This window comes from Pinus tabuliformis, chromosome 1_2, assembly GCF_031772625.1.
Source record: "Pinus tabuliformis cultivar Carrire ecotype Pingquan chromosome 1_2, CPIR1, whole genome shotgun sequence".
Lineage (NCBI taxonomy): Eukaryota > Viridiplantae > Streptophyta > Pinopsida > Pinales > Pinaceae > Pinus > Pinus tabuliformis.
In genome coordinates this window covers 368,436,423-368,450,281 of record NC_142298.1, presented here as the reverse complement: position 1 = coordinate 368,450,281, position 13,859 = coordinate 368,436,423, and the positions used below count along the sequence as shown (strand labels likewise).

The following is a 13,859-nucleotide window of genomic DNA, read 5'->3' as shown; positions in this document are numbered from 1 at the left end:
ATCTTTTGAGCTTAACAAGACATAAGTCACCATTGTAGCCCTGCATAATGTTGGCCCTGAAACAATTCCCATTCATGTGATAAAGTATTATAATACCTCCGCATGTAAAGATGATATCTCTCATTGAATTAATCAAATTGGACCTGTTTTAAAACTTACTTGTAAAGCCTTGGATATCAAATCCAACATCCAGTCATATTTAAAAAAACGGTCGGAAATGCATCATTTCTAAGGATGATCATAAAAACAAGTAGAGAAGCTTCGCAAAGCAACTGTTTCACTATAAGCAATTTCAGTATTACCATAAACAATTTGAGCTATATTTTAGATATACAAGATGTCATTTCTTGTGGCTTCTCAGAACAACCACAGGAATGATCATTGGTGCAATCAGAACATTCTAGGACAAACTGCAGCATTTTTGTCAGAGCTTTTGAGCTTACCCGACGTCCAGCAGCAAAGGATTTTGAAGCAGCTAAACGAGGAGCCGCAGCTGTTGATTGAACTCCAGAATATGGAGAAGAAACTGACGGAATAGGAACTTCAGTGTCTGACACAATTCAACAAAACTTGTCAGTGCCACACTTTTCCAGGAATTTAAATACACATGATCATTCAACCTTTAAATGACATTAATATAGAAATCAAATAGGATAATCATTTCTGAATTTTAAACGCTTCACGATATTCTTAACTTTCAAATAAGAACAATTAATCTCGTGCAGAAAAGCATCCTTGTAATGCTAGAAATTAAATATTGTATTTTCTTCCAGTCTAAAGATACCTAGGAAGAAGAAAGATTCAGATTCTGAAGCAGGAGGCATAAACTGAAACTCCTCTCTGCAAGAACAAGAAATAGTTAAGGCACATAATTTCAAATGAGAAAAATTACTTTCTTAGGATACACAACAGCGCTTATAGTTCTTTCCAATGTACATTACGAACTCCAACGCTGGTTGCCTTGAAAGATCGAATGAGAAATATTACCTGAAAGAGTTGTCTGGGTGTGCATTTATCGCAGCACCAAATTCTGTTGCAAGATTCAATTTTAATTTAAATATAGACTTTGTAAGGTGTAACTAACATCATGCATGAATAATTTTTCAGCATATCAACAAGTGGAAAATGTTTGTCTTGTGCTCGTCTTCGACAGCTATTTTAGGTTAAGAAACAAAGTACCAGAAGGCTTTGGTCGCAGTATTGTCTGCTCATCGTTCTGGCTCATGTCTGTCAAATTGTCTGCACAGGTCTCCAAGTCTTCAAATACCGAACCTATTGTCAGAAGATGCAATAGAATAAAAGACAGTCAGATCAAATTGGCACTAATTACAGAGCAAACACAAAAATATGCCAATATAGTGAGAGACAACCATGATAAGTTGAACTCCCCAATTGATCGAAGACATAGTTCAAACTTCAAACTGCATTAAAATGATTTCAGGGGCTTTGACTCATTTCCACTTATTGGTTGCTATATGGGGGTTGGACTAGACCTGCTAAGTGTCGATAACAAACTCAACATACCTGGTAAAACATAATGTTTGTGAAATCTCGGGATTCTCTCCACCAAGCACTGCTGCATGAGACCCTCGCCATCTGTATATTCTTGGCATTTGTGAAGCCTCTGAAATTTACCGAACAATTATGTTAATGTAGCACAGGATTTCATTTCAAGATTCAGCATCAGTATACAAATGGATGGAAGCATAAGGTATTAGTTAATATTAAAGATAAAATATCTTTGCTATTAAGTTGAAGAACAAATACATTAAATAAAGGTTATTGATCATAAAGATTAGTTTCTATCTGAACCATTGACAATTGATCCCGTACGGAATTTGGATAAAAGTCATCGAGCTTCGGCATTCCGATGACTCCGCTACCGCCATTGTGGATTTAATGGGGTTCGAAGTTTCGACTGGTTTTCAGTATCTGTCTACCATTTACCAGAAAATCCACACAAGTTCCACTTTGATCACTAATGCGACCAAGCTAATGCACAGTTAAGGGGCTTATCAAGTTTTTTCTCGAAAGATTTCATTATTCTGCCTGTTGTTAGGAACCAGTAACTGATTCACACAAATACCAATATTCATAAAGTTTGAATAGTACTAATTAATACCTAACTTCAGAGAATAACTGCAAAAGGATCAAAAGGGAATTCACAAATCATGAGAGAGAAAACGTACGTTTACACACAAACACAAAATTTGGAAAAACAAAAATAGTGATTTTGCAGGAGAAACACAAGTACCTGGTTAAGGCAAGCTATCCGAAGTTCTGAGGAGGAAATATCATTAGCGTGTTGATTGAGAAGATCGTTTAATTTGTAGGAAACAGTACCCAAATGGTCTACAGTGCTTACCATAGCATTCAATACATAATCTTTCAAATTCTCCAGAATCCTGAGCAGGACAACCCCATCTTGACATAATGAATGAAACTATATTTGAACTGAATCTAAAAATAAACATGAAAGTAAGAGTAACTAGCCATATTTTGACATACATCTGTTTGTGGTCACTGTTAAGGCAGGAAAACTCATAGTATTCCGCTGCAGAGTAGAGCTGTGGCCTCAAGTTCTTTAGCTCCTGTGATTACCACTTTACCAATCTCATATATTTGTAAAACGAACAAAAGTTATGGATCACTTTCAACTAGAATCACATGAGAAACATGGGTGGGTACCTGCAGACTGTGGAGGAAATGCCTGCTCTGCTGCATTGATATCTCATCATAAGTCATGGGCTCTTCCTCCTCTTCTTCCTCCTCCTCCTCCTCCTCCTCGGGTGGAAAGGTAAAGGGAAAGGGAAAGGGAGGCGCCCCTTGATCATCTGTCATTGCAATCTCTCCTCTGACTCTAGGGCGCTCACTCCACTCCACTTCTGTGCTTTCCTGGTGGCTCTGGCTATTTGAAAGCCAGAAATTCAATGAATTCATGGGGAAAGTGAGCTTGGCAATCGTTTTGGGTGGTGACTGTCACAAGGTTTTGTGTGTTGCTTTTTACTTTTGGCAGGTGAGGGTGGGAATTGGATGATTGATTTGATTGCACCGATGGCCCTACAGCTACACCTCTTTTGAAATTGGAAATTGGGAACCCTGCAAATTATGTCTAACAAAAGGCCGGTGACTCGCCCTTAAAGGAGACAGACTCATTTTCTTCCGCGGAGGAAAAGGAATGTTCTTTTGCCATGATGGGCTTGTCCATACGCTGGCCTGCACTGCATCAGGAGAGTTGGTATTATGTCAAACTTCACACATTTTTTAAGATTTTGTGGGAGCTGCGTGGGCTCGAACGCGCCTATTTGGCAATCACGTTCGGGGAGGTATGCTTAATTTTCGACTTAATGTGAGATCGTGTCTATGTTAGAAAAAATCCAAACAGGGTAATGACTTTCTCATATTTTCAGATTCAAGGGGTCCACGTGTTCTGTTTTGTGTTAATTTTTTCAATCGAACTACTGCCACGACATTTCTTGCACGTGCTCGACAGAATAACTTACCACAGATTCTAAGTCATTTTTTGATTGGCCATTAATGTCAATTGATTTATAACAATATAGGAAATTAGTGTGATAATCAATAAAAATTATTTAATTGATTAGGTTAATTGAGTTTTTATATATTTAAAATATAATTTATTTTTTTAATAATATAATTTTCAAAACATAAATATTTTATAAACTTAATAAATGATATAATAATATGCTATTAATTTTATAAACTTAATAAATGATATAGTAATATGTTATTAATTTTATTGTAATTATAATTCTTCTGTTTTCATCACTATATGATGCTTTAGTATAGAATATCAAATACTCAAATTCATGAATACATTAAAATAATAATATTACTTAGATATGTAATGTGATCATTTTTCCATGTTTTTGAGAAAGATAATATCTATTATTTAAATGTTTTATTTTAATTAATAGATTTTATTTTATTTTTTTATAATATTGAGGTATTTTTTAAATCAAAAAATTAATTTAATAAAAAATTAGAAGATAAAATAAAAAAATATGTTTTTTAAATCAAAAACATATTTTAATAAAAACATTTAAAAAATAAAATAATAATTATTTCATTATTTAAAAAATTGTATTTCCAAAATAAATTCACAAAATTATATTTATATATTTTTATTATATATACACTATATTTATTATAAAATATATATTTTATAAGCTTTAAGCCTTATAAAATTAGGTGTATGTGTTTACAAAGTATTATAAGAAATAAAATAATAGTTATTTTATTCATTCTAATTTTAATTTTAAGTTTTAAATTTACAAAATTATATTTTTGTATCATTATATATATATATATATATATACAATATATTTATATAGAAGTTACATGGGAAGTTAGGTTTATGTGCATATTATTATGAGTGTGTCATCTACATTATTCAACCGGAAAAATGAACATGTATTTCCTTTCAAAAGGGTTATCTTTACCACTAAACTGAACCCTCTCGATTCTTTCTTGAGCCCAAGCGTTGGCCTTCTGCTTTTCCTCCTCCGTTAGTTCACATCTCGGATTAGAACCTATTTTCGCATTCTTCCCCCGCGCCTTCTTCTGTTTAACCGCAGAGGCTGGAGCCTTACAGGACTCGACCCCATTCGTAATATCACCGAGAGCAGTTCGAGGTGCAACCCCTGCGCGCCCATTCTTAGCAGAAGAAAATGTCCCACCGAATGCCCCCTTAGTATGATTCTCCGTCTTGCGAGGGGCGATAGGGCTCACCAGTCCAGAACTTCGAGGTTTCGGCTTGTTCGTGATGTAGGCTCAGTCAGTGAGGCGGCATCCATGAATACCTCCGCCCCTAAGGCCGATATGCAGGTAATGGTGTCGTAAAAACCCGCTAAGTCGTTTCCTGAACGAATACGGGAAAAAATGCCCACTCCGCCAGGTGTCAGATGAGAATAAAGCCCGAACGAAGACGAAGCTAATTGTCAATTCGCCAGGTGTCAGCGTCAGAATGAGAAGGACGACGAAAGGTCCCTTTCAAAGGAAGGCCTATCGGCCTAATTAATAATAAGTTTAATATCTTAAAATTTAAAATGTAAAGGATATGTGCACATAGAGTGGGATAAAAAAAAATAAGGGTAGTAGTTGTGATGTAACATAGTCTTTGTCTCTACTACATTTAATTAATTTTTTTCATGGTGTTTTTTTTAGTAATGATGTATTAGTTTTCCAATAATAAAATAAAATAAATAGTTTCATACAATGAGTTAAGTTTTGCACAATGGACTAAGTTTCTCGCACAATGTTATTAGTTGTTTTCACGATAATTATGTATTCATTTTCCAATAATAAAGGTAATGGCATATTCATTTTCCAATAATAAAATAAAATGAATAGCTTTGTACAATGAGCTAAGTTATGCACAATAGGTTATAAGCTCTCGACAATGAAGTAAGTTTTGCACAATAGGTTATAAGCTTCATGCAATAATGAACTAAGTTTTAGACAATGGGCTATAAGCTCCGCACAATGAGCTAAGTTTCGCACAATACGCTATAAGCTTAGCGCAATGAGCTAAGTTCTACACAATGGGCTAAGTTTTTCGCTTCTGTGCAATAAGCTAAGTTTCTTACACAAAAGTTATTAGTTGTTTTTTCGGTTATGATGTATTCGTTTTCCAATAATAAAGATAATGACATATCTGTTTTTTAATAATAAAATAAAATAAATAACTCCTCACAATGAGCTAAGTTCCGCACAATAAGCAAAGTTTCTCGTACAAAACTTATTAGTTATTTTCTCGGTAATGACGTATTCATTTTCCGATAATAAAATAAAATAAAAACAATTGATTTTTTTTCATAGTGTTTTCTCAGTAATAACGTATTCATTTTTCAATAATAAAATAATATAAATAGCTTTGCACAATTATTAATAATATTTCAATTGTAAATAATTAGGCATATATGTGGAACTGTGGACGAGTAGTATTAGGCAGAGGAAGCTTTCAATGTGTTTCTGGATAGCTCTCTCCGCACAGCGAGTCGTTTTCTCGTATATATGTTACTAAATCCTTATTCAAGAGTGTTTTTCACACTCACATTTTCTCGTTATTGTTGTCTTTGTTTGCTTGTATATGTGTTATTAAATCGTTATTCGAAAGTGCTTTTCGCACTTGCATTTTCTCGTTATTGCTACCTCCACAGAGCTTCTTTCACATAATTAGTCATTGTTTTGTCTTTTGTTCATAATTAAATCAAAACATTGGAACAATACTCTATGGACCACCGTGAATAATGGAAACTAACAATATTAATCATTCTGCAAAGATGCATAGCTCTAAAATCAAAATCCCTATGCAATTGCTCTTCTACATAAACTTTGTAATCCGCATAGTAAAAGCTCCACATAACAAAACATGCTAATTTTCTTCATTCTCCCGCACATATTTCGTTCTCCGTAAACATTCATACAATATACGATCTGGAAATTTGTAAAATTATCTCCACACAACAACATGTGTAGTATGTCGCCCCCCCACCCCTTTATCTTATTAATAATATTTTAATTTGTGTGGAAGTGCGAAGAAAGTTCATTGTGTGGAGGAAGCTTTCAATGTACAATAAATAATGTGTATTTGTTTGTCTCTACAACTAATTAAGTGGGGTTTGCATTTCGTCCAAATTTCTGCCTCAACACATGGGTAGACTATACCAAAGCAAGTAGTTATTTTAGTAAATCGTTGACATATACGAAGTTATTGCTAATATTTTAATTGTAAATATTTCGAATATTTGTTTCTTCAAGCTTTTGTGCAGGCAGATATATGCACTTTGTACTAACTGCTAATATTATTGCTCATATTTTAGTTATAACTATTGTTATTTAGGTGATTATGTACAAAAACCGCATTAATATTGAATGTGGGTGTGGTTGTGAGTGCATATTTCACCCACATTTATGTGTTAGACTATGCTTGTTTCGCTCTACTTACTCCACATAACGATGTCTACAAAGCTTCGTTTGCACACACCATATCTTTATGCTTATGTTCGTATCTCCAAATATGTTTCAAATAAGGAATTTGTTCGAAAGTGCATAAAAAGTCTATTGTGCAAAGGAAGCTTTCAATGTGTGGAACGCCACACTTCGCACTAAAGGTTTTTATTGCTAATATTTTAGTATTAAACAATGCATATTTTTTGCTTGCAATAAGACCAAGGCAACTGCTAACTTATACGATATTGTTGCTAATATTTTAGCAATAAATAGTGCATATCCCCCTGTATTTGCAGCTTATTAAGTCGAGCCCGCATTTCATCACACTTCATGCTATAAGAAACAATAACAACCACACTCAGTAACGCCCTTTGATCAATCATTGACATTCAAGTTACACACAATACTCATAAATTTTTTACTAAGATAATAAATATAGTAAGCAGATATGATGTAGCATGGGCCTTGCCTCTACCGCTTATTAATTGATTCTCCATGTTCTCCGCAAACACTTCCTCCGCATAGCCACTTCTACATAGCTTCCCCCGCACAGTAGAAGCTAGCTTTGGATGTAAAATAAACCTGGAAAATAACACCAAAAAGGAGAAGCATCTAGTTGGCATGTGGCAGTTTGTTGTTGTATTGCTAGCTTTTATTGTTTAGTAGAACAAAGCATAGCATAATGCACAATTCTATTTTAACATCCATGTGGGTTTTTTTTTAGGAAGTTAAATTTAGTTTTGCATTTAAAAAATAGAATTTATATAGATGCCACACCTCGGAAAAGAGATTTTAACAGTTACTTTGTCAATGAACATGTAAGTGCTTCGTGTAATTCAAGTTTCATTGTGTCGAGGTTTACATTGTGCGGAGGTGCAGAATTATGTTAGCCGATGCTTGTTTCACACTAATTTCTCTTCCCAATGATGTCTGCATAGCTTCCTCTGAACAAACTATATCTTGAGACATATGCAAATTTATTGCTAATACTTTTAAGTGTAAATAATGTTATTTTCAAATATTTTGAATATTTGTTTGTTTAGGCTCTTATGGAAATGCTCTTTGTGTGGATTTCCAGATTTTGCACTAACTGCTAATATTATTGATATGAGGAAAAATCCTTCTTATGGACAAGAGCCATCTCCCTAGGTTTCTAAGAACCATAGTAACAAACACACATTAATTGCTACCTTTCTTTAAGTTTTGATCATTTGAAAGCAATAGAATGAAAGAGGCCTCTTATTGTTTAGCCATTGATTGATGAAGTCCCTCAAAGCTTTCGATCATGCACTCTTTGATGCTCTAAATGTCCTCTCATTGCTCCCAACAACTTCTCTGCAATGTTCTGAAAGAGATCTGCAAAGACAGAGACAAACAAGAGATCAAAGCATACAAGATATAATCAAAGAGATAATGAACTAATTAACCAATTATACAATGCAAACTGATCAATTATGCAACCAAAACTCATGTAGGTGATCAAGGAATCCTACAAATCAAATCAATATAGATTTAACTGAGAAAGAACAATTTCTTATATTCATAAAATTGGAGAAAAGCCTTACAACCATGTAGCCTTGATGTAGCAAGCCCTTTCTGCAATCTCCAACCCTCTCCCTTGCAAGACAAGCCTTCCAACCTAATCTCAACAGCATAAACCTACTTCCAACAATCCTCTCTCAAACCCCAGACCTATAATGGCTTTATAGGCCAAGGATGAGAAGTTATGGATCCATTCTCCAAGGGATGAGATCCACTATTAGTGGGATAGAGGTACCATAAAGGAAGGGGAGTTACTCCATGATGGGAGGGATCAGCACTGAATAGGCACTCATTCAAAGCTTGTTGGTTGGGATAGATGCTACCAACAATGCTTCTAGACTTTACTTTTTATTTTTACATACTTCAAGTCATGTTCGCAAGTCATAGTGGAAGACAATGTGTACTTCTGCGCAAATAATAATGGTCTTCCCTGCATATGCGCAGGAAGTGACTAAGAAACTGTGAACATAACCAAAATCAGGGTTTTGTACCATAGGATCTAGAAATTCCACCTTCTTTGGGATGATTTAGTTTCAAAATATATAGGGTAATGCTCCATAACACGTGTGGATAGAGAGAGACCCAAACCGATAGTCATTTGCCTAATGCGACAAAATGGCGTGTAACAGATTGCCCCCTAAAGCACAAAGTCAAAAGAAATATTTTGATGACTAAAGTGCTTTATCATGTGAAGGTTTGGGTTAGAGACTACAGTCGGAGACTTGAAACAATCAAACAAATGTTACAATGCAATATATAATATCATCACTGAGGTAGGCATTCCCATACTTAGAACATAAATGTCTCAAAGCATAGTATAGAAATACATTTGAAGATCCATGTCAAAAGATGGCATAGTATGTACACAACCATCAATGTATTTATGTTTACAATCATGAATATTTAAAACTCCATGCAACCTGGATAGATGAAACTAGATCCAGGGTCTTGATCTCCGTCTCTTGATCCGTAGTACGAATCTAGCCATGCGAGTGAATGTCTCAAAGTCAAACATGGTAGAAACTACTTCATTACCAGTTAATGATGTGAATTGTTAACAAGTGCAAGAGAAACCACCAATAATGACAATGGCTCTCAAGGTACTTCCAGTACAATCTATGAAATGTGAATAGATGGTTTGATGTCGAACACTTATAGAATCATTCAATCAAATGCCATTGATGAGAACCTATTGTCGAAGGCGAGAAACCTACCATTAAGGCATGCAAGCCTCAAGGTACTGAAGGTTTCTAGATCATCTTCCTAGATAATGAGTTGAAGTTGATAGGAAGTGATCCGTCACAAGAGGGCCTATGACACGAAACTTGTGTCAAGTTTTGAATAATAACAGTTTAGAGTAATTCAGGACTGGCTCAGGGATGGTCTATGCAACTAAAGGTGAAGACTGACAAAGTAATTTTGATTGAGGTTGAACCTCTCTTGAACATATCAGAGATACAACATGATGACTTGGCAGCATTTGATTCAAAAAATAAAACCCTACCCAATTAAAGACTTTCAATGAGGTATGGTCAACTTAGTAACAAATGTATTTCCCAACCCGGACATGAAAGTGACGGAGTGTCATGTTCAAGAGTTGCGTACTGCTTTTTACAAATGTAAAACAAAGATTCTTTCTCACTTTTTCCCCCACCATTACTTGCAAGTACATCTTTATTTTTTACAAGCTTGAGGGATATAACATATGCTTGTCTAGTAAGCTCACCCTTCGGATGATTCCTCCAAATTATTTTTAACGAACCCAAAGAAGGAGTGGTTTGGTCTCATCATGCTTAATGAGTCCTATACTGTTTAATTTTTACGAGTCCAATAAAGGGGTAATTCGATGTCGTTTTCATGTTTTAAGGAGTTTTAAAAGACATGAAAAGAAAACTCATTCAGTTCTTTACCGTAAAATTTTAACGAGCCCAGAGAAAGTAAAGCTCAGTGTTTTTCAGTTTTAGGGAGTTAGAAGAAAAACATAAGTAAACTCCACAATGTTCTTTTTCGTAAATTTAGTCCCTCAAGCCCGAAAAAGGATAAAATAATGTAGGAGAGAACTCTATTGGCCATGACTGGTCAACATATACTTTTTTCGTAAATAATCTGGTTCAGTCCGTAAAAGGGGTAAACTTACACTGAAAGGATGGTTATTCATTTACTTTTACGAGTTTGAACAATCAAGTACTCGATGATCTTTTCATTTTTAAGGAGTCTGAAAAGGGTGTAAAGAGAACTCCATGGTTTCGCTTTTTCACAAGTTTTAATGAGTTTGAAAAAAGAGATAAAATGATCTGTTTCCGTAATTATCCCGTAACCTGCACACTTAAACTCAAAATAATTATCTTTGTTCAACAATTAAACGAAAACATTTATAAAATCGGACTTTAAAAAGTTTAATAGGTGTAAAATTATATTTAAATAGCCCTTGAAACTTATAAAAAACCCAAAAAGGTAAAAAGTTTTCACCATTTGCATTTTTACCATTTTGAGAGAGATAGAAGCCATTTTTACCAGAAACTTGTGAAGCTGATTCTGGAAAAACTATTGGATGAAATGGTGAGTCACTTTCACCAGGTAAATGGTCTATCCATGCTCTTCATTTTCATGTCATTTTTTTAGCTTTTCATCGTGGACTTTAGGTTTTTGGGGAGGGTTTTGTAAAAAGTTTTTCACCCTCGATGTGTGCAGGTACCCTTCATCGGGCCTGCGCACACCAATATAATTTCTAATGCAATGTGTGCATTTTCAAGGAACAAAATTGCACACATGCACACTTTCCATTGAAGTTGATTGCGCACAACGCCGAGGGTAAAGAAAAACAAATGAAAATGCCCCAATTTTTTGTTAAATCTCTCCATGCTTGTTTCTAATGATTTTTAATGTTTAATTGCAGGTGTTTGATCCATAAACATGGAATGGAGAGAACATGAGCATGAGGAATAAGATATACTTTTTCTTAATGACCTAACAACCATACAAACACAGACAAATTGTGGCTTACACAAGTTTTTCACCATTCCGGGCATGAGGGCCCAACTATACTTGCTTGAATGGATGGTAGGCAAGTGGAATGTTCAAGAAGAGTGCTTTATAGTTGGAGACCACAGACTTATCATCGATGCTGATGACATTTACTTCCTAAGTGGACTTCCACATCATGGCGAGGAAATCAACTTGTATGGCCATATGCGCGGTAGTGAAACCAATGCTACCTATTTGATACAACATTGCACTGATGGGGCTGCTCTCAAAGATGGTTGAATTGATATCAAGACCATACGTGAGATTCCTTTGAAAGCCATCGGGTTTACTATTGTACATTTGTGTGGTAGTGCATCATTACATTTTCTCACTAAGGCTCAATTGTATACTTTAGTGGATTGCTTGACGATGAAGGTGATCGTACTGCCAGTGGAGTCATTAACAGAGGAGTTGGATTTGCAATGTCTTGTAGTTCTTTTAATTTCCTTTTCAGCATATGATTTTTTGCAAGCATGTTGGTAACATTTTGAGTAATTGCATCATTGGCAAATTGTTTCAATACCATGAGCCCCATCGTATCAATGCTAGACAAATCAATATCCACATGTTCTTGATCAATAATCTTTTCATTTTCAAGATTTACCTTTTCAACTCTCAATTTTTTGTCGGTATTGTCATACTTTGCATTTTGCAATGTGATAGGACGTTCATCGAAAATAATGTCCTCTTTTGCAATTTGCTCCATTATTTTCTGATTTTCTGCTAAACGAATAGCAACCTAGTTAGGTTGTTCACTACTATCACTTTCTAGGTCTATAGCATATTCAATGCTTTCTCTATTGATGACACTTTTGGACTTGGGAATTTGAATTGTATGCTCATGTTGATGACTTACTAACTGACCAATAATTAGTTTTCCAAAACCATGATTTTTTTCTTTTTTATTGAGTTGGGGATGACGTTGGATCAGTAACAGATGTCAAAGGTGAAGATTATTATGTAGGATTTAGTAATTGTTGTTTATGTTTTTCCTTATCTATTCTTTGGGTGTTCATTTTCGATATTTGATACTTGATTTCCTACCAATTTAATCAACTATGTGATGTATAAACATATTTGCTTGCAAATTATGGCATGCAAAAATTGCATTGTTTCTTTCTTCGCATGCAATTTAAGTTATTAGGGCAAAGCAATTGCATATACCAAAGGAAAAAGAGAAAGCAATAATGAATTGATAAGATGTAATGAAAAAATACAAACCACTAAACAATTGGTAGAGTTCCCGTGTTCATAAAATGCACAATGAGAAAATACAAATCACTAAACAATTTTGCACAAAAAAAAATCGTTGTAGAAAGAATTGCAAAAGAACCTGAGCAATTGAGAAAATTAATTATTGAATACTACCAAATCCGCTGAGAAGTGAGACCATGAAAGTATTGTAGAAATTCCTTGTAGATTCAAACTGCTAATTGTAATTTACTTAAACAATAGACTTGAATCTACTCTACCAACTGTGGAAATAATTAACGATCGCAAAATCACGAAGCATACAAGAGAAATAATTCAATCAACACATTACATAATGATTTTCTGGGGAAAACCCCTACTATCTGTGTATTGCATTAGTCAGAAAATATGAGAAGGTTACAATGCTTTGCTCAAGCCTGAGCAACCTCTACACTGTCTATAAATGACTTCCTAGACAAGCCTTGGAAAATACTTAACCAATTTTTTGCTTTCCCAAGTCCCTATTTCCTTGTGTTGTTTCCTTGGGAATTAGCCCCTATTAATTAGGGAAATTCGTCAATTGGAATTGCACAATCCATCATAGGCATTCCTCTGATGACATGCACCACTTGTACAATTTGGATGATTATACATCTGATAGTACACTGCCCTTGAACTCCAATCTCAACTGGGTAACTCGTAGATCACACATGCACGAGTTATTTATGGTTGGATTATCAGTTAATTGGTTGAACACTGAAGTTGCATCCCATTGCTAGACCTCCTACTAGTTCCTCCAACATTTATAACTAGTTAACTAAATTTAACTCAGTTAAACTAAATTAATTAATTACATCTCAAAATAAACTCAACCAGGGTTGCTATAAAGTAGGATCCACTCTACATGACTCAACTTAGACCCTCAGTTCGAATTAATTGATCCAACTAAGTCAAATTAACTTAGTTAACCCGTACAAGTTGTCTTGTGATGTGAAATTACAATTCTTCTCCCAATTTAATTCAAGGGAAAATTAAATCGGGATTTTCTTAATGTATTTTCAACTCTCCCTCTCAATAAGAAAGGGATTATCAAATACCCCAATCTTGCCTCTAAGGAACTCAAATTT

At 34.7% G+C, this 13,859-nt stretch overlaps 1 protein-coding gene across 2 annotated transcripts in view; it reads right to left on the bottom strand.

Annotated features, from left to right (window-relative positions):
• LOC149205903 (putative protein ABIL4) overlaps nucleotides 1-3,317 on the bottom strand; it is a 30,027-nt gene extending 26,710 nt beyond the window's left edge. The window contains exons 1-8 of one of the 2 annotated variants that reach the window (XM_089395219.1): nucleotides 2,689-3,317; nucleotides 2,509-2,591; nucleotides 2,255-2,405; nucleotides 1,525-1,624; nucleotides 1,180-1,272; nucleotides 988-1,030; nucleotides 785-840; nucleotides 444-550 (exon numbers count right to left, since the gene is read on the bottom strand). In XM_089395219.1, the coding sequence (XP_089251345.1) occupies nucleotides 444-550; nucleotides 785-840; nucleotides 988-1,030; nucleotides 1,180-1,272; nucleotides 1,525-1,624; nucleotides 2,255-2,405; nucleotides 2,509-2,591; nucleotides 2,689-2,940 (885 nt within the window). In that variant the 5' untranslated portion in view covers nucleotides 2,941-3,317. The remainder of the gene's footprint in view (nucleotides 1-443; nucleotides 551-784; nucleotides 841-987; nucleotides 1,031-1,179; nucleotides 1,273-1,524; nucleotides 1,625-2,254; nucleotides 2,406-2,508; nucleotides 2,592-2,688) is intronic. The other variant, XM_089395220.1, reaches the window with a different exon arrangement.
• Between the last annotated feature and the right edge of the window lie 10,542 nt (nucleotides 3,318-13,859).